The sequence below is a fragment of the Brachypodium distachyon genome, chromosome 1 (genome assembly GCF_000005505.3).
Source record: "Brachypodium distachyon strain Bd21 chromosome 1, Brachypodium_distachyon_v3.0, whole genome shotgun sequence".
NCBI lineage: Eukaryota > Viridiplantae > Streptophyta > Magnoliopsida > Poales > Poaceae > Brachypodium > Brachypodium distachyon.
In genome coordinates, this window is record NC_016131.3 from 64,390,987 (window position 1) to 64,414,534 (window position 23,548).

A 23,548-nucleotide genomic window follows, 5' to 3' on the forward strand; every position below is an offset into this window, starting at 1 on the left:
CGCCCTCGGTGTTTTTGACTTATTCGTGATGGATAAAATAGGTGTCCTCTTGAAGTGAACAATGAGAATTAAACTATCACCCGATAAAGGAACACAGAGGTATCATGCCGCAATAGTTTACAATTCTGGCTGGAGGTGAAGTTTGCATGGTTGATATAATATATATCCTCTTGAAGTGAACAATGAGAATTAAACTACTTAGTATCATAAAGAAAACAAGTTATCTTCCCTCAAACAAGAAAACAAGTTATCTGGGCGTTTGCAGCTGTCTCCAAGCATAAACTTGAAGCTATGCGACGACGTACCGGAGTATGTGCGGCCTCTGGGCATCCAATAAATCGCGTGGAAGATCTTCATCTCCACCGACACCTCCGCGGCGCCCACGCGCCACTCCGACACGAGCCGCCGGCGCACATCCTCGGTCAAGCCGACGTCCCACCCCCACGGCACCACCGTCAGCTCCGCCGCCGCGCCCCTTGGGACGCACAAGGCCGGCACGACATGGCTCCGCGCGATGCCGACGCCGGCGTAGGAGACCAGCGCCTCCCCGCCATTCAGGCACAGCGTGTGCACGGCGGAGGGGTTGGCGACGCGCACGGTGAGATTGAACGAGGGAGAGACCGTGCGGGCGTTAACGAGCCCCTCTACGTCGGCGAGATCCACGGAGAACTCGGCCAGCTCGTTGGGATCCGTGGAAAACATGAAGACGCCCATGGACAGGAATACGCCCCAGATGAGGATCGTGGAGAGGCTCAGTTGGGCTCTTAGCAGGAACCTATCCCAGCGCGTGGGAGCTAATTCCGTATAACCGGAAGTGCACGGCTCACCGGCGTCGTTGTTGATCGTCATCGCTGCCGCGGCGGACCGAAAGAGATCTAGGTTTGGTGGGGAGACGTGGGAGCGGGTTCACTTGAGACTCCAGAGGCTCGGAGTTCTCTTGCCGTCCCCGTACGTACGTTTTTACGTACCCCGGCCTCGTCTCTCACGTAACCTTGTTTGCAGCCGGCCGGAGTCTTGTTAGGTGTGATTTGAAGTAGTGCCTCTCTTTCGCTAAGACTAGGAGCAGTTAGTATCGATTTCTGTTATTTATTTATTTTCGCTGACTGCTAGCTTGTTTCTGTTGATGCAGTCTGCAGTATTCATGATGAAGAATACTATTACTTACTCTGTCCAACAAATTTAACTAAATTTGAATGCATCTATATATACACTAAAGTCATGTCTAGAAACATCCAAATTTTGACAAATCTGAGACATCTTTTGTTGGACGGAGGGAGTACATCTGTATGTGATTCAAACGATTGATTTCGTGCAAGCTATGCAGTCTGCTTGTATTTGAGTCCAGTTAGAGATGGAGAGTGGTCTTGTTCTTGGTTTGAACCGTTGAACGGATCTAGCTGATTTGAACTCAACCGCTTGCCAAGTCCACAAACTATAGACAAAAAATTGGTGTACGCCTGCACAATGTTTTTCTTTTTCAGAGTTGAAGATATAGTATTAACTAGCAGGTGTGTCCGCGCGTTGCTACGGGTCAACAAAATTACAAACTATTTATTTCTATTTTCTATGTGGGCAATTTATGGCGCCGTCGAGGTCGGCATGCGGGTGTGGTGGCGTCGGTTGTAAGACGGAGTAGGAGAAATCGTGAAAAAAAACTGCATGAAAAAAAAACGGACAATGGCATATTGGTTGTAATTTTAACGAAATTAACCTACGGTGACGACGACCGTACCATCACCACCAACTCCAATTTAATAGATAGTTATAGATTACTTGCGTTCACTGCATCAATGAACGAAAATAGCCCATCTGTCTATTAGATCATGTGCCAAAAGGAGACGCAAATGTGAAACACACACAAAAAAGGGACAAACATAATGATCTTTCTTGATAAATTACTTTGAAAATTATATGATCATGACATTTAATTTACTACTCCCTAGGGCGTATAACATTTGTTCACTGTCATATTTTTTAAAGTTTGACCAAACTTACCACCAAAAATATCAACATCTACTATTTCAAAGAATAAAAATATATTTTGCGCTAGATCTAGTGATCATGATTTGGGACTTCAAATGTTGTTTGTATCTATTACTATCTATTAATTTGGAGTCGGTGGTGATGGTTGGGTTCCGTAAGTCAACTTCGTTAAAATCTATTACTATCTATTAAATTGGAGTTGTTGGTGATGGTTGTGCTCCGTAAGTCAACTTCGTTAAAATTACAACCAATATGCCATTGCCCGTTATTTTCTCTTCCTCCCGTCTTATTCACGATTCCTTTGTCAAACAAGCAAGCCCAAGCCCCCCAAGCCCGATGCGTGGGGCGTGCCCGCCTCCGAGCAAAGCCGCCAAGCCGCCGCTCGTTTCCCCTACTCTCCACCACCACTGCCGCCGCCAGCCGTCAGACCCCTTCCCGGCCTCCACCAACCACCTGCGCACCCCCTTGCAGCCAATTCCAGCCATCGGAGGAAGCTGCTCCCTCCGCCGCGGATGTAGAGGAAGGTTGCGCTGGCACCAAGGCTAAGCATCGGATCTACCAGTCGCCCGACGGCCTCCTCCTTCATCTGGCCGCCACCCGCCGGCCTTCTCAAAATAAATTATGACATAATACTTGTATCACTACATTCGTTATCAAAAGTATTTCATTTCATAATACTTGTGGTTTCATGTCATACAAACCACACCTTAACATAGTAATTTTTGGTCAAAGCCTTGTCTTAACGAAAGCTAATATGACATATTTCAAAGAACGGAGGGAGTATATCCATAACCTACACATGAATAACGGGACGACCCATCGGGTATATCCATAGGCTGATAGGCATAAACGTTGACACATAACCTAACTATCCAGGTCGGGTATCCATGGGCAGGCTTACTAAAAAAAACAGCTCGTGGTTTTGTTTGTACGGGTTCCGTAGCAACGCACGGGCACACCTGCTAGTTTGAGTAATTTGTCAGTTCACAAAAGTTATAAGCGGCGTTATATTTTGGAACGAAGTTAGTAGCTAGGCATTAAGAGTTTTTTGGTTTTGTCTCTTTCTTGTACCTAAACAAAACAATTGCCCAGTTTCACGGAACCACAATTTTTTGGGTGTCCTTCTCACGAGCCAAATATTTTGCTAATTTGTTCGAAAATCACACATTCTGTGTCTAATTGTCTCCAGTTGCCCAAAAAATATGTATTAATTGTATGTAGTATAGGCAATAAACACACGTCGACGTCACTCGTCAGGAATTACATCTCCATCCAAAAAGGGGCCACATCTGAGGCCCAATTCTGCAACGCGAACACCGTGCATGGAGTTCCCTCCGCTCCGGCACCCATCATCGTCACCTTGCACCTCATCCACGTCGGCGTGGACGGTCGGTCGTCACTCCGGAACAGCCTGACGTCGACATCGAGCTCCACCGAGCCTTCACTACGCCGGTCCGCCGCCATGCGGTCTCGGAGCAACCTGGGCCGCTCCCTGTGCGTGCCTCATCTCCACCGTGCGGCGTCGCGTGGCTCTGCACCGCCCTCTGCTGCCGCGAAGGAGCCGTGGGCTTGGTTAGGATTCGACGGTGAGGTCACGGCGGTCGTCGGAGCCCATCTCCGGCGGCTTGCTGCAAGGCACGACCGGTCAAAAGATGTGCTAATTTTCTTTTCCTTTTTTAGATTTGATTTGGAGTTGGGTGCAAAGTGCAAATATAGACTAAGATGAGGGGCTGGAGAAAAAAGAGTTCGTCTAACGTGGCGACTTAACTGTGGGCCCTACCTGTCGGTTTCGCTATGAAATAACCTAATCCGGGTCATTAGGTTTTCTGAAACAATTAGGCCAAAACCTGTGGTTTTCTGTTGCAAACCCCAAAACTTGTGTCCCCGTGAAACCCTAGCCCCAAAACCTGTGGTTTTCCGAAATTTACTCTCTTTCTTGTGCTGATTGCTAGCTTGTTTGTGTTGACAAGCAATGCAGTATGCAATATTCATGATAAAGAATACTACTCCCTCCGACCAGAATTACTTGTCAAAATATTACATGTATCTAGACGCTTTTTAAACATAGGTGCATCCATATTTTGGCAAATTTGAGACAATTAACATGTATCGGAACTCGGAGGGAGTAGTACTTTCTCTGTCCAACAAAAAATCTTTCTTCGTAGCAGGATCAGGGGAAAGAATGGGAAAGACAATTTCACTATATTTCTTACCGGGAACAGGGCCTATCACAAGAATATTTTTTTTATCGGGACGATAACTCTGAAAAGAGAGATTTCCTATCTTTTCTTTCAACTCAGGGGAAATACGGTCGGGCGGCGCTAATTCGAATCCCTCGGGCAAAATAAGAACAGCACCCACATTTAACCCTCCCTTTTTCCCATTAGCAAGAACTTGTTTCAGTTGCATATCATAAGGAATTCAGAGAACTGCTTCAAATACAGTATCGGGAAGCACAGCTTGGGGAACTTCAATATCCACGGGCTTGCTAGCTAAATGGCAATTGGCTTCTCAACTTTGAGTAAATTTGAATGCATCTTTACACTAAGTCATTTTTACATACATTCAAATTTTGACAAACTTGAAACATCTTTTGTTGGACGGAGAGAGTACGTAATGCAAACGAATTGATTTCGTGCAAGCTATATATGCAGTCTGCTTAACTCGATCAGCTTGTATTTGAGTCCAGTTAGAGATGGAGAGTGGTCTTGTTCTTGGCAAAGATTTTGCTAATTTGTTCTAAAACCACACATTTTGTGTCGGATTGTCTCAAGTTGTCAAAAAGTATGTATTAATTGTATATATCGGTATAGGCAATAAACACAGGCACGTGGACGTCACTCGTCAGGAATTACATCTCCATCCAAAAAGGGGCCACATCTGAGGCCCAATTCTGCAACGCGAACACCGTGCACTCCGCTCCGGCACCCGTCATCATCACCTTGCACCGCATCCACGTCGGCGTGGACGATCGGTCGTCACCCCGGAACAGCCTGACGTCGACATCGAGCTCCACCGAGCCTTCGCTACGCCGGTCCGCCGCCATGCGGTCTCGGAGCAACCTGGGCAGCTCGTCGTCGGCCCACGCCACGAACGTCACGGCCCGCACACCCCTGGCGTCCACGCAGAAGCGCGGCGTCCGGCCCCAGGCGACGGTGAAGCCGGAGTAGAGCACGGCCGCCTCGCCGTGGCGGTAGCATCTGTCGGCGCGTTTGCGGTTGGCGGCGTGCAAGGTGACGTTGAAAGCCGCCGGTGCTGCCGTTTGGAGGCTCCTGCTGCTGGCTTCTTCGGTGAGCTCGAGGGAGAATTTGGGAGGCAGGTTCTTGTAGAAGTAGGTGACATAGAAAAATATGCCCCAGATCCAAAGGTTTGTGTAGAGTGAAAATGCTCCACCTTTCAAGTCCTCGCGGAAGGAATCGCGACGCCGAGGCCTCGTTGAAGGCGCCATGCCGGCCGGTGACGGTGAGCTCGATCTCCTTTTTTTCAAGGTCGGCGTCGTTTGATTTGAAGTCTTGTTTCGATATGTTCTCAATATATATATGATCTTACTAGTAGTGCGGCTACGCGGTTGTTCGATCAGATATATCCCACATGAGCTCGGATTATTAATTAATTTGTCTCGTCGCGTCGTGCTCGATCGTAACTTCATCAATCTCTGAAAGAGATGTAACGGGATCCCAACTGACGACAGCATCTGAGCCATATATGCATCTCAACCGTGAGAACAAATAATCTGATTATTAATCGATTCTAATCAAGCCAACCGCGCCAGCCATGACCGTCCATGGAGACCACGACGCCGGCTTCAGCTATCCCACCTCCATCATCACCGTGACATGCGAATTCGCTGTGACGATCGCCTTCGCGGTCGTGATCCCGTGCTACTACATGTGGTACGACTTCCCTCCCGAGTTCTCCGTCCAGCTCCGGCCCGATGGCATCGGCCCAAACGGCCCGGCCGCCGCCTCCATCTCAAGCGAAAACGCCTTCAACGTCACCCTGCGCGCCGACAACCGGCGTGCTACAGAAAGGTGCTACCGCGAAGGCGAGGCGGTGGTAACCTACGCCGGCTTCACCGTCGGCGCGTCGACCCGCACGCCGGACTTCTGCGTGCCACGGAAACAAGCGCGGGAGGTTCCGTTCCGTGTGGCGTGGGATTGGGTCGACGGCGTCGGCCCGGAGCACCTGCGTGACCGCTTCGCCGCGGCCGAGAAAGTCGGCGCCGTGGAACTCGAGGTCCAGCTGAGACTGGTCCAGGGAGACGACAAGCCAGTGTGGATGTGGTGCAAGGTGACGATGGGTACGGCGGGAGCGCGAGACAGCCCCTGCTCGGTGTTCGGTTTGCAGAATTGGTTGTCGGACTGGCCTAGGGCTATGATGCATCTGATGCAGTAGTACAGGCTTCTTCAGCGAATTATCCAAGATTACCGCTCAATCCGTTCCTAAATACTTGTCACAATTTTAGTACAAACTTGCACCACATGTCGCTATTTAGGAACGGAAGGAGTAATTAATAGCGGTTCCTTTTAACTGGCACAACTGACAGGATAATTTTGTATGTCGCCCGTGCATCTGATCTTTTATTATGTTCCTCTACATGCGTGCATAGGAGCTAGCAATTTCTGTAAAATTATCATTTTGGATTTCTAGATGAACTACTAGGTATTTAGACACATATGTATGCACTTGGTTGCTTCTTGCACTTGTTGATATATGATGGAAGTTTTTTTTGTGTGAAACAATTAAATTAAGATGCACTGTATACTTTTATTGCACTTTCAGATATTTGTATGTGAACAGGGACGGAGGCGGGAGAAGATAGGGAGGGTCATAATAAAAAGTAAAGCTTATAGGATAAAATTGCAAAAGTTATGCAGGGGTATAAGTAAAAATTCCAAATCATAGGGAGGGCCAATGCCCCTGCTGGCCCAAGTCCTGCCTCCACCACTGTATGCGACCAAATTTTGTCAAGGCTGAAAATGAGCAGATTTTGTATGGGGATGTTTTCTTGTCTAAAAGAGCAGATTTTGAATTGTGAAACTGAAAGTGAACTATGCACATATAGTCCGGATCTTCAGTGAGATCCACATTGGCCATATCATATATATAGTAGCCATCAGAGGGGTGGCGTGGCCATGGAGTTGGATTTTGTAAGCAGAGGACGCTTAGTAGATACCAGACATACTCACTTTTGTTTTTGACGAAACAGTTGCAGTGAGCTATTTATTGCCAATAGGGGGTTGAGAGAATCGACCCCAGGAGAAAATACACAAGAAAATACAAAGAAAGTGAACGAGAATAAGGGAGAATTTAGTCCACTAGGAAGAAAGAAAATCAGAAAAATCAAGGTACATCGTCTAGTCCCGAAACCAGTTCGCCTAGACCGGCGCCGGCCTGGGTCCAAAGGGCAGCCTCCTCCTTGATGAGGATGCACGTGGCAGAGAGTCGGAGAAGTTTGTGCTGGAAGATTCGTCGGTTCCGTTCCTTCCAAGTTTCCCACATGGTAAGAAGAATTAACGATGCCGTGGCCTTAGCACGCGGCTTGCCCAGCACATAAGCATATGAGGTATGCCCCGTCCACCGAGAATTGATCGAAGATATATCCCACCAGGATGAAGGATGAAGCAAGGGTGAATTGAAGCGATTGGCAATCAAAGTCCATATGGTTCTAGAGAACCGGCAGTCGACGAAAGATGTGAGCAGTTGTTTCCTCCACAACTGGAAATTCAGACGTACTCACTGAATTTCCAGGTTATCACATCTTGCTCATCTGACGACGGGTAGACATCCTTCAAGCAATTCCAAAGATTGACAAACTCGAAAAGCAGACGAGCACTCGGCTCGCGGACACCCAACGACGATTCATCATGGCATCCATGACCAAGAGAGAAGGCGTAGAACTTCTTCAGATTTTACTGGACCTATCGGTAACATAATTATTTTAGAAGTTTGTGCATTCCAAAATTATAGTTCGTCGTGTTAATTAGCTAGCACTTGATCCTGAGAGGTATTTCTGCATTAATATTCCACGATTAAATTAGTTTGACGATTAAAATCACTGCTCCACATATTCATGAATATTTTCTACTCTCCTTTCCAAAATAAGTGACAACCTATATAAATCCACGTCATTTATTTCGAGACGGAACGACGGAGGGAGTACAAAGTTCCGAAAAATCACACAAATCTTAGGAAGCGATTTAGATACACTTGTAAACGGCTAGTTACTGATTAAGCTAGCCTGCGCATACACCCAGAGCGCTGCCCAGCATCTAGCTGCACGTCGCGGGTGAAGGGCTGCGAGGCAATGACCAAGTCAACCTGGAGCATCGCCACACCCCATCTGCGCTCCGCCGTGAAGAGGCGGAACAGGTCCTGCGGCAACCCCACGGCGCCGGCGCCCGTCACGTTCACCGCCACCGCGACGGCCTCCTCGCCCATCACCCGGAACCTCGGCGTGCGCCCGCGCGCGAGGGGCACGCCCGCGTAGGAGACCTCCACGTCGCCGCCGCAGTGCCGCAGCGAGCAGACGTGGCCGTTGTCGACGTACAGCGTGAGGTCGAAGGCCGGCGAGGCCGCGCCTGCAGGATCTGTGGCCGGCTGGAGCCCCCTGAAGGCGACCAGCTCCAGGGAGCACATGGCCGGCCTGTCGCCGAGGTAGCGCGGGTCGTCGTCGTCCCAGCCGGAGGCGCAGGAGTTTTGCTGGGGACTCGGCGGCGAGCGCAGTATGGAGGCCATTGCGAGACAGAAGCACGCGTAGAGAAGCGGCGCTATTACCCAAGCGCAGCAGCAGCTCTGGATGGCGGACTCGCCGTCGCGTTTTTTATCCATCGCGCGCGATCGGGCACGGCCAAGGTGTCCGTAAGGAAGAAGACACAGGGGAGAGCGGCGGCGCGGTTAATAACTTGCAGCCAAAACGAATTCTGTTTCGTTCATGCACGTAAATCGGACGTTGGTAGGGTGGAGTACACAATACAAGTTCGTAACAGCTTACAACTTGATCTTCTTTACAAACGAATGCATCTACGATATCCCTTTGGAATTTAGATTCCTACGAAAATCCTCTGTTGCCCACTCTGCGCCACCAACTTTTCCACCTCTCGCGAGTCCAAAGTCGCAACGGAGTCCCTTTCGCGCAAAAGCCCTTGCTTTTTACTCCAACGTCCGCCTCCGCTCCCTTCCCTAGTTCCCTTCCCCTCTCCCCTGAAACCCCACCTTTGTATGGGCAAGCGCCTCCCGGCCGCCGCCCTAGCCGCCGCGTTCCGTCCCTACGCCCGCTCTTCCCCCATCGCCAGTAAGGCAGCGAAGCCACCGACCGCCCCGCTGGATACGCCCAGGAACGCCGGAGCCGGCGCCGGGGCCAGCTCCGGACGGGCCGAGGTACGGGATTTGGCGGCGGCGTGCGGGATGCAAGAGCACGAGCGGGTGCCGCTGGGGGAGGTGGTTTTGGACTGCACAAAGCGGTGGTTCCAGGACTCCCTCAAGGAGGCGCGCGCCGGCGACGCCGCCATGCAGGTGCTTGTCGGCCAGATGTACCGCAGCGGCTACGGCGTCAACAAGAACGAGCACAAGGTTAGCCCTTCCGTCGCTTTCGCTCCGACTTTTTGTGGAATATATGGAGTAAAAGGACCCGCCTTTATAAGGGATTTGGTTCTGGATACTTGGCCTTGGAATATGACACAAATCTTGATTTCATTAGTCTTGAGTGGTTTCGATTTGGATCAGTATATTTAGATTTCTGGGCTAGAATTGCATGTGACGCTGTTACTGTTGTGCTAAATCTTACATATTCTCCATCATAATTCTTATGTAATTATTGTCAGAACTTCTTAAGTGAACCTGTATGTATTTAGCTGGGTCCTTGGCTACTTGCTGTACTGCCGTTACAAACTTACATTGCTTGTCAATGAAGAAAGCTGTTTAATTGAACTGGTGAGGCTGTTCACCGATACTTCACGTTACATGAAATTAGATCCATGCAAATCGAACAATAACCTGTTTGATCACACCAAGCATGTAACATCATTAATAGCCAAATGAAAATAGAAGCAAAATCAGAATGCTGTGGGTAATCACAAGGTTCTAAAGCTTGCTACTTGCTGGATCTCCTCACCTTGTAGCTGGGTGCTTAGCTTTGTAACTGTTTTTCCTATTTAAATTTGGATGTTTTAATTTACACACACCCTCAACACTTGCCCTGGTTTAACTTCCACTCTCAACTTCTGTTTGCAACTTAGCCTGTTATGCCACTTAAATTATCCTAATTGTTTTTGTTAGCTTTACGAGAGCACGTAATGGGCTTGGTGGTGGGCTGTGGGCCGAACTGAGTAGTGGGTACTGATTAGTGAGTACAATCGTGCTGTATGTCCGCCCACAACCAAGTAACCACCTTGTAAAAAGATAATTACATGAATAAGCACCAGATTAACCCTCTTAAACTTGTTTAACTAATTGGTCTAATTGGTTGTGCATCCTTGTAATCTAAGAGGGGACCTTTTATCAGTATTTGCTCAGTAGACATGATTAAAGAACATTGGATTTTCATGATTCTTGTTATAGGAGGGCATGAAAGACGTAGGCCAGTAGGAGCCAGATTCATCCTACAAGTCTATGCTGCTTATGTTGTTGATCATTTGTTCTTAAAACTTGCGCAAGTGTGTTCTCATGGTTACTGAAAGAAACACTGTACAACTATTTGTTCTGGTCCTGTTTATAAGCCCACTTCATTGATTTTCATTTACACTAAGGTTATGGAAGTACAAAGCAAAGACGGATTGTATTACTAGTAAATGGAAATACTTCTATGATAACTCAAGGCACTGCAACAGAGATGTATTGTGAATTCTATAGCACAAATGTTAGGTTAAACTGAATCTTAAAGATATCTATGAATGTGCCAAATTTATGTCACACGCTTTTTTTGAGATGAACTTGTGCTACAAAATTTAGCCTGACAGTAATATGAAAATATAGGTGTCTTCTTCTGTTCTGAAAAGAAAGTTGTTAGTGAAAAGCCAGTCATTTAGTGTTCTAGCTGAAGTCTCAGTTCCCTATTTCTATTGAAGTCATGTACTCTTTCTTGGTGTAGTATTGCTACAAATTTCTGATTGATTAGCTAAGAACATTTTTCATTGTATAATATAGGCTAGAATTTGGATGGAGAAAGCATCAAGATATCGATCTACAGTCTGGAAAGTCAGCAATAAACGCCCAGGTTAGCTGTCCCTGCCTACATTCAGAGTTCCTTCCGTATCTTTGACTTGCTTTAGGTCTGTTTGCTGGGCCTAACAGGTAGTTTTGTTGTAGGATACAATGCTAGTGACTCAGACACGGATGATATTCAGGAAACAAGCAAATAATGAAAAATTCTCGGTTGATGAGATTACTGCAGTGTAAGTTCCATGTTCACGTGAGCTATTGTAATCCAAAACTTCCCTTTCTATGGCAGTGCGATAGTTTGAGTCAATGGGGGAAAAAAGAATCCTTTCTATCAGTTCTCACTATCTGTATATCCATAATCCATAATACTTTAGTTTGGTTAGCACTTTGCTTGGTCTAATCACTTTTTATGTATCCCATAGGAGTAAGTCATGTTTATTGTTGACAGTTTGATTCTTTTCCTCATTATGGAAATATGGTTTAAAATATCTGGGAATATGTTTTATCAATGATCATAATTATATACGTTAAATAACATTCTTACAAAGACATGGAAGCGATATTTTTATCTTTCCACCCTTATCCCAGGAACTTGACCATTCTTTTGAACTCGCACGAAAATGGACAACGTTGTAGTGGGTTTTTATATTTCTTAGTATCGTGTACTTTTATCCCCATTTGTGCTTTTAGTTTCATTCGAATAGATTCAAACCATTTGATATTTGTTTAAGAAGCTCTTTACTCTGCAGGTCTTCAAGCACTATAAAACAAGCAGACAACACAAAATATTCAAATAGGCAGTTGTATCAAGAAAATTATCCGCAACCTCATTGGTTAGCATGCAAGGGGTTCTGTTTTTTTTCTCTTGTGTTAAATCCTCTTATCATCACAAATGTAAAATTTCTCTCTGGTTGTGTTTTCACTGGACATGTAAAAAATATCATCACTGTATTCGATTATACTGGTATTATTCTCGCATTCCCATTCTGGCAATGTTGTGTTTTCTGCATCCTCACAGAAAGTCTGTATGTTGCCTCACTAATCCATCGATTGTATGAGGCTAGGCCCTTCAGAACATGCGCGCTAGATTTTGTTCAATTCATGGAGATGGAGGGCTCAGGCTTTATTGTTGTTGTTTACGCAACATGAGAAGGTCAGGTATGATTTGAGTGTGCTGTTGGTAATTTTGCCTGCCTCTATACTACAATTCATTTCATTTTTCGAAAGGTCCGGGTCTGGCCGAGATAGTCGAATCTCCCTGTCCCACAGCTGTCTTGCTGAGTGCCATTCAAGCTGATTCATTGAATAACGTGTACCGCCTGGATTGTACTAAGAAACATAGCATAGTACATACGTAATTTGGATGGATATCTCCAAATGGTTTTCAAGCTAATTGTCCATACAGTTTATTTACAAACATGAAAGCTTGATTCATTTTTTTTCTTTGCGAGACCGTAAAACTTCAATAACGTGTATCTTTTTACATACCCAACCAAGTACACAAAAATATAGTACTCTGCATGTGCAAGTATGGATGAATTGTGAGGAAGTGATGCTACAAGTAGGTCTCTGTAGCCTTCCGTTTAATATATTTTCAACCATATGACTTCCAGTTAATTTCAAAAAAAGGATTTAATTGTTCAATCCACAGCAAGCTTAGAAGATGTCGAGTTTAAATCCTTTGATCTCAGAAGATTGATATTGCCCGTAACTGTTGAGGGTGTCGAGTCGATGGCACAAATTGGCCTCAGAAGACCGATATCAGATTTATTGCTCAAGCACTTCGTTCATGTCTGGTCCTAAACCTCACGTAGGTGTGTATTCATTGATATTTACACCACTTAGAAGCACAATTGTGATCTGAAATGACTTACACTGGCGCTCCAGACCGTCGGCAATGCACGGCGGGCAAGCTGCAGCACGACGACCAGTTCCTCTGTATTTTGGCTTTGCGCAAAAGTTCCTCTGTATTTTGGCGCGACAGTTCCACAATTACAACGCCCATCATCTAGTTATTTGCTTTATCACTTCTATAAAGCAGAATTGAACTACGGAGGAGTACCAGTAGTAAATTCGGTCGCTGTGAAAGAACGAAAGTAAAATTCGGTATGCTTGCCTCTCTACTGACGCCCACTCCAGGATTTTGGTCGTTCAAGGATTTGACAATTCCAGGGCAATTTCACGTTGCTCTGCCTGCTAAAAATTCATTCCGAGTAGGAATACTAGATGATTTACAAACTAGAACGTTCGATCTGGACAAAAAGTTGAGATGGCCGAGTTGGTCTAAGGCGCCAGATTAAGGCTCTGGTCCGAAAGGGCGTGGGTTCAAATCCCACTCTCAACAATTAGTTTTCTTTTTCGAGGAGTAAAATAACTGCAGTTTTTGCAGTATGGTTTCTTTCTTAACCCCCTAGGTTTACACACGTACTCCCTTCCTAGTTCATGAACTAAAACAAACAACAATAATTTAGGATGGGGGGAAGTATAATTTTCATGTATCAATCACACAAGGGTTCAAATCACACTACCAACTTATAGGTTTCAATTTTGCCGTGTACGATAACAGTGCACTTCTTGCAGTATTTTTTTTTTACTCCCTCAGTTCCTGAAATATGATTTATATATATGATATCATAATTATCATTAAGTATTTTCGAAAAATATTCTAGTGATAATGATTTCATGTCATAAACCAGACATCTACAAACTAATTATTGGCCAAAGACTTGTCTTGACAATACTAATGTCTTATATTATGAAACTAGCGTTATTTGCATGAAATTGTGAGTTTAGACTAACTGATAATCAAAGTATGATATAAAAGTTCTATGCGCCCCCCAACGATTCAGGAAAGTGTACATGCAAACAACACGATATGTTAAAGATATCTGTGGGCTGTGGCTAATGCTGCCTTATTTTGGTCCTCCCATTACGCTGGCCTTCTCTTTTCCTGTGTGCTGTGTAGTCCTGTTGTAACTTGAGTGATGTTCAAGCACGACCAATTCCCGTAGCTGAACCATTAATTTTCTACACAGTCGAGCTCACTCATGCAATTTGACGACACTTATCTTAGTTCAATGATAAGCATCAGAATCATCATTTCTACCAATCATAAAAGGATGCAACTTCCAATCAAAACTCGGAGCAACCAGCATTTAACCACTAATCCTGATACAGTAGATTGTAAACGGAGTGGTGTCAAGTCTGGGGTAGCTGAATAAAAACGTATGTAAGTAATCAAACTCCGATGATTTAACCAAACACAAACACCGGTCTTCCCCATTTCGCTAAACTGCGACAGAGGTAATTCATGTGCTGATGGGGTAAACAGTTTCACATGTAGAGTCCCTCCGGTACACCTTCCTTCTTCTTGAACATGACCTTCTCTTTGGCCTTCTTGAAGTCAGCATGTGTCACCTGTAAACAGAAAGTAGAAAAGAGCAGGAGATGTAAAACATTCAGAATCAAAACTATCGTCCAGTTACATAATAACTTAAGAAAAATAGAAAGACTGCCCTGGTGAAACAAACTGTCTAGGAAGTTCAACTGTGTCTTGGGTAGTTATACGTTCAAGTTCATAGTTAGCTCAGAAGGTTATTTTATCATGACTTCACTATTAGTATTAAGAAGGATTCTGACTACAGAGCAATGATGTCTTACCTTCATCCTGCGCTCTCTTAAGGCAAGCAATCCAGCTTCAGTGCATATTGCTTTGATATCAGCACCAGAAAACTCATCCTTGGTCATCACAAACTCTTCCAGGTTCACATCTTCTGCTAGTGTCATCTTAGCTGTGTGTATCTGCCAAAGGCCCAAACAGAACTCTTGATAAGGGGAAAATAAAAGGTTTTCAATCGAATACATAGAGCTACATATTAAGCAGAAATGCACCTGGAAGATACGCCGCCTTGTTTTAATATCTGGGAGAGGAAATTCAATCTTTCTGTCTATTCGACCTGGTCGGAGCAAGGCTGGGTCCAGGCTCTCAATGCGATTCGTCGCTAGAATAACTTTTACATCTCCTCTTGAATCAAAACCATCCAACTGATTTAACAACTCCAACATGGTTCTCTGAATCTCACGCTCACCTCCTGAATGAGCATCATACCTATAATAAAGAGAAAAAAAAGTAATCAGGACTCAATTTAACTGATTAGTCATGGGAAACTCCAACAATTTTTCCTCGTATACAAAGAATATCCATACTATAGTGAACTCCCAATATGTGGAATACATTACCTCTTTGTTCCAACTGCATCAATCTCATCAATAAAGACAATTGAAGGAGAAAGATCATCAGCCACCCTAAACAGCTCTCTTACAAGCTTGGGGCCATCACCAAGGTACTTTTGGATCAACTCACTGCCAACAACACGCAAGAATGTTGCTGATGTAGAATTAGCAACAGCCTGCCATTCACAATTTGGAACAATGAAAAAAGTTACACCCTTTTTTATAGGAGAAGATATATAGTTATCCTACAACCAGTACTGGAACAAGAATAACACGCATTTATGGGGTTCACCAATTCAATAGAGAAGAGATGTATGAATGAAGAAAAACATGGATGTCGAAGACATCAGTGCCCAAGGGAAAACAACAAAAGAATTAAACCTTTGCAAGTAGAGTTTTCCCTGTTCCAGGTTCCCCATATAATATGACTCCCTTCGGAGGCCTGATTCCAATGTCCTCGTATAGCTCAGGATGTGTCAAAGGAAGTTCGACTGCCTCCTTGATCTCCTGAATTTGGGCGTCCAAACCACCAATGTCAGCATAAGACTCCAACGGTGCCTTTTCAACTTTCATAACGGAAACCATGGGATCAACTTCATCTTGCAAAATTCCGACCACTGAGAGAACCTGACAGAAATGATATATCAAGCTTAATTCTCATCAAACTTCTGACAAGTAAATAGGCGCATAAAGTTTCAAGTTCGTCACATCAAATAGTGCTACAATTTCCAAAGTGAAATGAAACTAAAGATCTAGATATGCACTCAGTGGAAACAAAATACAGAGAATTCAAGAGTTGAAGTTAGATGCAGACTGAAGAAAACATGTACTGCAGAGTGAAATACTTAAAGAGAAGCAATGCATCTAACAGCAATCTTGATCTTATGGAAGCAATGACACAAACTGTGGTTTACACTTTAATTACGGAGTTCGAGTGAACAGATGTTGTTTTCAAAACTATCAATTGTTGAAAATGGTTGATGATAATGCTCATGTCTGAAAGTGATCAGCATCATATGAAAAAGATGGTATTTAACTATTTATCCAAATATTTAATTTCCGCAAAAAATTTCCTTGGACAACAAGGAAACAGTCAATTAGCGATTAAATAAACCTCTGCAAATACACCATAAACATCATCTTAAAAGTTACAGCACAGTTCATGCAAACATATCTTCACTTTAATCGATTGTAGTACATGCATGGTTTCATTTCAACGTTGTCTGTAAATAACGTCCGCCTACAGTACAAACAACTTTACCTTATCAAACACCATATATATGTGTCACAGTTGTCTACCTACATCACATGCAACGACCGTGGTCATCACTATTCATAGGTTTCACCCCATCCCACCATGTCTAGATGACCTAATATATTCCCCAAGTTCACCAAATTCGATCTATATTAATTCACTCTCATGTTTTTTGTCTCCCTTAACGAATTTGATCTTTCCACTATTTTTTTAAACCTTTTGACTCCAGAAATTCACCGGCATCTTCCACTAGTTTGCTTTAACCATTTCGGATCCAAGGGAGTCACCAGCATTATTACTATAATTTGAATTTGCATTAGGATTTGTCACCAAATCTACTGCCCGCACCTCTTCTAATCCATCAGAAATCCAGATCAATGTAAAATTTACAGATGTACCTTATTATGCATCAGTATAGAGCATCCGGGCTCCAACTGGTCCTTGTCGACGAACGACAGTATGCTGACATAATACTCGGGCCCAACAGACGACGAGACAATCGCGTGGCTCTCGTCGATGATCTCCTCGAGCGAGCCCACGCTCATAGGGGTCCCGCGGAGGTCATCGACCTTAGATCGGTCCTCCTCCGTCTTGTCTTCGCTGGGGCGCAGCCGCTCCTGGCTCACGACGAACTCTTCCTCCATGAGGAGATAGTCCTTCACGCGGTCCAGCTTGAGCAGGCGGAGGCGGCACTTGGAGAGCGGCGCCACTGGGGGCAGACGTGCCGCGACGTCCGGCCCCTTCTGTCTCCGCTGCTTGCGCCCCACGCGGGACGGTGCGGCGGGGGGCTCGAACTTCTTGTCCTTCTTATCACCGGCGTTGCCATCGCCCGGCTTGCGGTCTCCGGGGAGACCTCCCTGCTTGCCCATGCCGCCCGGAGTGCCCTGTCCCATCGCCGCCGGCCGGTTGCTTCGATTCAAGGGTTAGGGTTTGGGTCTGGGTCTGGGTCTGGGAGAAGGTGGAGTTGCGGAGAGGGAGATCGAGTCGAAATAAAGAGGGCACTTTCTTTTTCTCTGGAGGTTAGATTTCCTTCTTTTCTCTAGAGATAAATAAACACTGTTATGTTAGTACGTGGTCAAAACAAAACAAAATGACTGTTATGCTGTGTATATTTATGTCTCTTTCTCAAGTCTCACATTCTTATTTTCTCGCTCGATAACACCCGGGTCCCTTTTCCACTCAACCTCTTAATTCTGAAACAGTAAAATAGTGTTTGGCTAAAATAAAATTGTTACGAAAATACAGATAACCATTAGACGTTGCTTTTTCGTCTAGATACGTCGCACGACTAATTATCATTATAAGCAGTTCAGAAACATCCAACATATTTTTAAGGTTTATGCTTATGTACATTTAAAAAAGACTCAAAAATACGGATTGTTCGGATCGCTAAGAAGGGCATGATGATTGATTTAAAATTTATAAGCCTCTCTTTCTTCCTCCTGACTTTTTGTTTCTCTTTGTACAGTGCTCTTTCTTTAATGATGGGGATCAACCTTTTTTCCAAAAAAAAATGTTTCTTCCTCTCCAACGCCTGCTCTTTCCCTCCCTCTCTCTTCCGCGTCTATTCTCAGCGGCCATGGCGCCCCTTCTCACAGACAACGAATGGATTTTTCCAAACCCTTCGATGGCCAGGAGCGAGCTGAGCGATCGCTCGGGCCCTAAATCGCTATTAGGAAGTTAGGATTAGCACCAAAAAAATCCAACAATCGCAACAGGGCACTCACGGACACACCACACATGGAGTAAAAAAGAATCAAATCCGTATGTTCAACTTTGATCGAGGCGACTGCTTGGCTCCTACATCTCTCCAACTTGCACAGGCGGTGACTTGACAACTTCGTCACTTCGACTATTCAACTGTTGATGAAGTGTCGATCTTCATTTAGTCTTGTGCGGAGTTGCGCCGTCGAGCCGATCAAATTAATTGATTCCAATTTCTGATCTAGATCAAGTTCATAGTATGTCTCCAATTTTTGAATTTTGCTCCGGGCCCCCAATTTCTGCAGACGGCCTAGATCCTCCAAGAGGACGGAAACCATGGCAGGGCATGACTTGAGCATGAAGAGCAGGAGATGCGGGTCTGGAGAAAGTTAACGTGCGGACTAAGTGGAGAAAGCTGTTGACTGAACCAAAAAGACATTAGCTTTTGAGTTTGAAGGGAGGGGTGTACCGAAGCAAGCATCTATTTTCAATGCTCTCAATTTGGGGGCAAAAAAAAATCATAAACAGTTCTAAATGGAATCAACTTACTTTGACACCATCACTTTTGTACTAACCTACTACCATCATATCACGAAGTCGCGTTGCCGTGCCCGTTGGTTTCAATAATACAATGATAGAAAGAACAACAATATCTAAGTACATAAAAGATGAAAAAAATTGCGTGAACTTTTTGTTAGTGATGTAAGAAACAATAAATGCTTATGTTCTAATGGTTTTTGCAGGAGAAAACACATGGATGGTGGCTGCCACCGCAACATCCAATTTATTGTTTTCAAGGTGTAGGAAATGACCAATATCATTATTCACTTTGACCCCCATGCTAATCCTTTGTACAAAACTCGCAATCCAATTTCGCCACAAGGACAAAAATCCTCTCATACACCGTTTTCTTAAAGAAAATGCCACTTAATGTTGTCGTATCGTATATCTTTTTGAAATTTACTTTGAAAATAAACACCATCCATCTCATTCGCAATCTCATGACGTACGGCCACACCCTCCAAAATGTGTCTTCCTAGCATGAAAGAGCTGGATAGATATGTGAATTGAGCCTGGCTCAGGTGGTGTGGTTTTTTGTGGTGGAACCAACCCACCCAGGTTCAAGTCCTAAACTTGGCATGGATGCTCACATTTCTTGGATTTAACCGGCGCTTTGCTTTTATTGGTAAGTGACGTACCCGTCAACAGCTGTGCGTGTGTGCGTTCATAGGGTGAGTGTTCACGTTCACGTGTGTTTATGAGTTACTGTGTTTTTCAATAAAAATAAAAACCTCGATAAATCATCTTGTGGGCCATGGCCGTGATCCGATTGGTGCAGACCTTGGTAAATATATCTTAAAACCATCAGATTTTTGTTTTCGAGAAAGAGGGAAAAAAAACTCGGCATCAGCATCGATCGATGCACACAACCATAGACAAGACCATCAAATGGACCAATCTTTTGAAAGAAAATAAAAGGAAAATACTAGGTTGCTTTGCTCATTATATCACCGAATCAGACAGAGGTTCAAACTATCACCAAATAGAAATAAGGAAGGTAGACAGAACGACAAACTTGCCCCCATAAAATTAGACCACCAAAAAAACTTTGTACTACAGAGTTTCAGATACACGCTACAATAAAATGAAAGAACATGCATTCTTTTCTCCACCTTGAACAACAAACACACGGTTCTACATCTAGATATCTTGAGAACAAGGAGTTCTCAATCATGAGATAGCAGCGATATGTTCTTGGAGTCTTGAATATAGCACAGAACATGAAGAATAAGCATGTATCAAGGTATGCTCCATGTATGTACAAATGTGCTAGCTACTAACAATCGACAGCAATCACATAAGGCATAGCATCTTCGCGTGCAAGAGGGACATCTCACGCTTTGCTTCTCCAGAATGAATGATTCATGTAACAGCTTTACTCTTCTGCATGACGATTCACATCATCACATGTACGTTTGTTTGGAGAGCTTGTAACCGGAAACTATAGCTGACAGTGCGAGGGAAACAAATGCAAGGAAGGCCATGCTGATCGCGGCAGCGGTAGCATCGGTGAAGTTATTGATCACTGCTGTTCTCATGCGGTTCGTGATGGGGATAGCGGCAGAAAGAGCAGACATCAGCAAGTATGCGACTACCTGCAGATATGATTACGAGTTTCTGTTAACTCCTATACATATGGTTATGAAATTTTGCACCTGACATATTCTCAGAAAGAATGCAAGTGACAGGCAAGTCAAGGAGTTCATATTTGGATGGTTATGAAACATGAAAGGTTCAAAACTTGCTAGTCTGCTTTAAGCAGGCACAAGTAAGAATTTTATGGGATGTAGAATTCCTGACTCGTTACTTTTTCTTTTTTGGAAGAACTGACTTTACATTGTCAGTCCTACTTTCATAATTAAGAAAATTTAGCAATGTGTACTAGGAAAGTAAATTTATCAAGGTTAAGTTCCAGAAAAACTACTTTTGAGTACAGTTAGCATACAAATTCCATAGTTTGTTTCCATGAGATCCAAAGCCATGAAAAACAAAACAGAAGCGTGATTGTAGCAAGCTGGTAAACAGCAATTATTTGGAGGAGGCAGTAGCTAACCAAAAAAGCCAGCCCTCATGTAGAAGCAGCACGGGTCCAAAATATTCATGCCCTCCAGGGCATCCTAACTCCTAAGTAAATGCACACCACAAGCATTTGAGAGTCTTAAGCATCATTCAATGGACAAAATGAACATCTTTTTAAGATGCAGTACTATACTGCTCCAAGGCTCCAAGGAAACCAATCATTTGGAACGTACATGGAATGGAACATGTATCAACTTCTAATGGCTTCTCGCTGGTCCCAACCACTCAAATCTACCCATTCCAATACTACTACACTACACTACACATGCAGCATGGTGGGTTGGCTCACAGATTTACCAAATTATTGGAGCATTATTGAGAGCTACTAGCCTCTTGTCATTTTCTTAGTCTCTTCCAGAAACAAAAGAAACGAGAAGAGGTAATGGGTTGTCTAGTTTGTAAAGCTATGTCTGGGAGAACATCTGAGCGTGACACTTCTTAGACCAATCTAGCAACTCCAACAGTCAAAGACGCCTCCACTCGGATACAAGAACAATACTTATCAGGATATCAGCGTATTGCACGCTAGTATGGATTGCACGTTACATGGATGGTGGGAAAAGAAAAGAAAAAAAAACTTGTAGTGGGTTGATGCCTCTTTATCATGGATTTGGCATCTCTACTCGCCTGTCGCTACTCTTACTTTAACAGGTTAAATTTCTCCCACACTTTATTACGGAGTATTTCTTTATACGGCCCCCTTTCCCTTCTCTGTCTGAGCAGCAATCCAGTCGTATGGGATCGAAATTTCATGAACTCCTACCGGATCGGGTGAAATAATTTCTTTAACTAAGTAGCAAACAATAGTATATCTGCAGACTAACAGCTCAGAGCAAGTGACCTGATCACCGACGAAATCGAAAAGCCTCCCCGACGCGGCCGAGACGGGATCGGCGCCGCCGCGCATCCGGTGAGCATGCCGCAGCGCCTGCGCCAGCGAGTAGAGTAAGGCCAGGGCCACGATAGCAAGCAGATACCTGGTCAGCAGAAACAACAAGTAAACAACGCAGCACATGTGAAGCCGCTTGCAATAAGCCCGAATCGAAGAGCGGCCCAAGGCAAGCTAGACCTGAATCGCGCACCTGTACTCCTGGTAGCGGTCGAACTGCATCCAGTCGCCGTGCTGGTTGGACGCGACGAGCACGAGCGCGACGAAGGCGAAGGCCGCGGCGGCGGCGTGCAGCGCGAGCGGGCACTTGTCGAGCATTTCTTCCCGCCGCCCCCGCGCCAACACCGAATCCACCACGCCTCCGCCGCCGCCACGGGCTCGGGACCGTCCCGCTCCCGCGCCCGCGGTGGAGGCGCCGTTGTAGGAGCTGTAGTTATTTTCAGCCTCCGGGGGCTTCGTGGAGGCCTCGATGGCCGGGGGCGGGGAGGCGTCGGCCGTGACCATCGCCATCGCTCACCAGTGGCACAGCAGTCCCTCGATGCTGAATGGGGGAAGCCTGTAAAACTGAAGTGCTCTGCTTTGTGTGGGAAGCCGGAAAATGCACTTGAGGCGAAAGCAAACCTCCTCTCATTTTCTCAAGAATCTTCACGGGTCACGGCTCGGTAGCTCTCGGGCCCATTTGTCAGTGAGCTTCTGATGCGTGCGTTCTTTCCGGTACCTAGATAATGAGGTCATACTTCGTTGACAAGTGGGGACCGTTGATTGGTCTCGTTAACTTTTGTGTGACGAATTGTGGGCCTCCATCTTGACCACCAGGTGTTTATCTTTTCCGAGCGACTGCCAGGCTGCCAGCCAGATGGTCCAATAGAGGCTGCCGCGTCGTTTTCTTCTTTTTTTTTTTGCGCAAAGTATCTCGTCTGAAGTTCACGAGAAACTTGATCATTTTTGTTTTTGCACAAAGCAGGAAGGAACCTGATCAAGGCAGGAAGGAAGACAAAGAAGACAAACCTGAAAAAGAGGGTCATAAAACTGTAGGGCGATGTCTCAGGAAATATCACGTGCTCACTGTATAACCTGAAGCCTGATATCCTCTTTATTCACTCTTATGCTCCATACCTGCAGCGGATCAGCAATATGCGCTTTAATCGCTAAAATGGCTAGGTTGACATTGTCAAATATTCTGTAGAATGATTTAACGGCGCAGAATAGATTGTTCAGGTCTGAAATGTTTGGGTTCATATATTTCTCGTTGAAAAGGGGTATCGAGCATTCGAGCAGCGCGGACTCAGAGACAAGTCTACGAATAGATGGGCCTTTTGATATGGGTTTTTTTTCTATCCTTGTAATTTTGCACAAATTTGAGACTATTGACTAAACAAAATAAACTTGAACTTTATCATATTGAAAACAAAGCGATGCGTCAAGAGTGACATATGGCGTAGCTCTTTGATACTGTGTTCGCTGAGTTACAATGCCTTGGGTAAAGGATGTACACTACAAAAATTGCGTCAAATTGTTTTTTTTTTACTTCAGAAAAAAAACTCTAGCTCTAAAATCTGGCCATGTGAAGTAGAATGGTGAAACTGGTTGATAATTTCGATGCTCGGGTCAAAAGATAGTGCATTCTGTATTTCGTTCTAAAAGAAGAAAAGAAGATCACCAAACATCCTTTCGTGCGGAAAATC

General features: G+C 44.8%; 5 protein-coding genes and 1 non-coding gene across 6 annotated transcripts; 3 read left to right on the plus strand and 3 right to left on the minus strand.

Moving 5' to 3' along the window:
• The first annotated feature begins 5,756 nt into the window (after positions 1–5,756).
• LOC112270208 lies at positions 5,757–6,579 on the plus strand. The gene has a single exon (XM_024458082.1). It carries the CDS (start codon positions 5,758–5,760, stop codon positions 6,376–6,378), a length of 621 nt encoding a protein of 206 aa, XP_024313850.1. The 5' UTR covers position 5,757; the 3' UTR covers positions 6,379–6,579.
• Positions 6,580–8,214: 1,635 nt separating this feature from the next.
• LOC100835603 lies at positions 8,215–8,721 on the minus strand. The gene has a single exon (XM_003561675.1). The coding sequence runs from the start codon at positions 8,719–8,721 to the stop codon at positions 8,215–8,217; it is 507 nt and encodes a 168-aa protein (XP_003561723.1).
• Positions 8,722–9,128: 407 nt separating this feature from the next.
• On the plus strand, positions 9,129–12,151 carry LOC100845835. The gene is made up of 4 exons (XM_003558071.4): positions 9,129–9,555; positions 11,128–11,197; positions 11,290–11,375; positions 11,892–12,151. The coding sequence occupies exons 1-3, from the start codon at positions 9,205–9,207 to the stop codon at positions 11,340–11,342; spliced, it is 474 nt and encodes a 157-aa protein (XP_003558119.1). The 5' UTR covers positions 9,129–9,204; the 3' UTR covers positions 11,343–11,375; positions 11,892–12,151.
• A 1,254-nt stretch (positions 12,152–13,405) lies between these two features.
• On the plus strand, positions 13,406–13,486 carry TRNAL-AAG. Its single transcript has one exon. It is a non-coding gene; the product is annotated as a tRNA-Leu (tRNA).
• A 725-nt stretch (positions 13,487–14,211) lies between these two features.
• On the minus strand, positions 14,212–17,645 carry LOC100846138 (26S proteasome regulatory subunit 4 homolog). The gene is made up of 6 exons (XM_003558072.4): positions 17,029–17,645; positions 15,757–16,002; positions 15,382–15,551; positions 15,034–15,250; positions 14,803–14,943; positions 14,212–14,559 (listed from the first exon to the last, which is right to left on the minus strand). The coding sequence occupies exons 1-6, from the start codon at positions 17,521–17,523 to the stop codon at positions 14,476–14,478; spliced, it is 1,353 nt and encodes a 450-aa protein (XP_003558120.1). The 5' UTR covers positions 17,524–17,645; the 3' UTR covers positions 14,212–14,475.
• A 2,248-nt stretch (positions 17,646–19,893) lies between these two features.
• On the minus strand, positions 19,894–22,474 carry LOC100846445 (CASP-like protein 4B2). The gene is made up of 3 exons (XM_003558073.4): positions 22,057–22,474; positions 21,816–21,951; positions 19,894–20,490 (listed from the first exon to the last, which is right to left on the minus strand). The coding sequence occupies exons 1-3, from the start codon at positions 22,371–22,373 to the stop codon at positions 20,299–20,301; spliced, it is 645 nt and encodes a 214-aa protein (XP_003558121.1). The 5' UTR covers positions 22,374–22,474; the 3' UTR covers positions 19,894–20,298.
• Between the last annotated feature and the right edge of the window lie 1,074 nt (positions 22,475–23,548).

Bases quoted from the DNA above. Each gene is read 5' to 3' on its own strand.
- LOC112270208 (XM_024458082.1), top strand. From the start codon at position 5,758: ATGACCGTCCATGGAGACCACGACGCCGGCTTCAGCTATCCCACCTCC.
- LOC100835603 (XM_003561675.1), bottom strand. From the start codon at position 8,721: ATGGCCTCCATACTGCGCTCGCCGCCGAGTCCCCAGCAAAACTCCTGC.
- LOC100845835 (XM_003558071.4), top strand. From the start codon at position 9,205: ATGGGCAAGCGCCTCCCGGCCGCCGCCCTAGCCGCCGCGTTCCGTCCC. The intron at 9,556-11,127 runs GTTAGCCCTTCC...TGTATAATATAG, and splicing joins TCAACAAGAACGAGCACAAG to GCTAGAATTTGGATGGAGAA. The intron at 11,198-11,289 runs GTTAGCTGTCCC...GTTTTGTTGTAG, and splicing joins AGTCAGCAATAAACGCCCAG to GATACAATGCTAGTGACTCA.
- LOC100846138 (XM_003558072.4), bottom strand. From the start codon at position 17,523: ATGGGACAGGGCACTCCGGGCGGCATGGGCAAGCAGGGAGGTCTCCCC. The intron at 15,552-15,756 runs GTTTAATTCTTT...TGTGAATGGCAG, and splicing joins GGAAAACTCTACTTGCAAAG to GCTGTTGCTAATTCTACATC. The intron at 15,251-15,381 runs GTAATGTATTCC...TCTTTATTATAG, and splicing joins GATGCAGTTGGAACAAAGAG to GTATGATGCTCATTCAGGAG.
- LOC100846445 (XM_003558073.4), bottom strand. From the start codon at position 22,373: ATGGCGATGGTCACGGCCGACGCCTCCCCGCCCCCGGCCATCGAGGCC. The intron at 21,952-22,056 runs GTGCGCGATTCA...TCTGCTGACCAG, and splicing joins GACCGCTACCAGGAGTACAG to GTATCTGCTTGCTATCGTGG. The intron at 20,491-21,815 runs GTCACTTGCTCT...TCATATCTGCAG, and splicing joins TCGATTTCGTCGGTGATCAG to GTAGTCGCATACTTGCTGAT.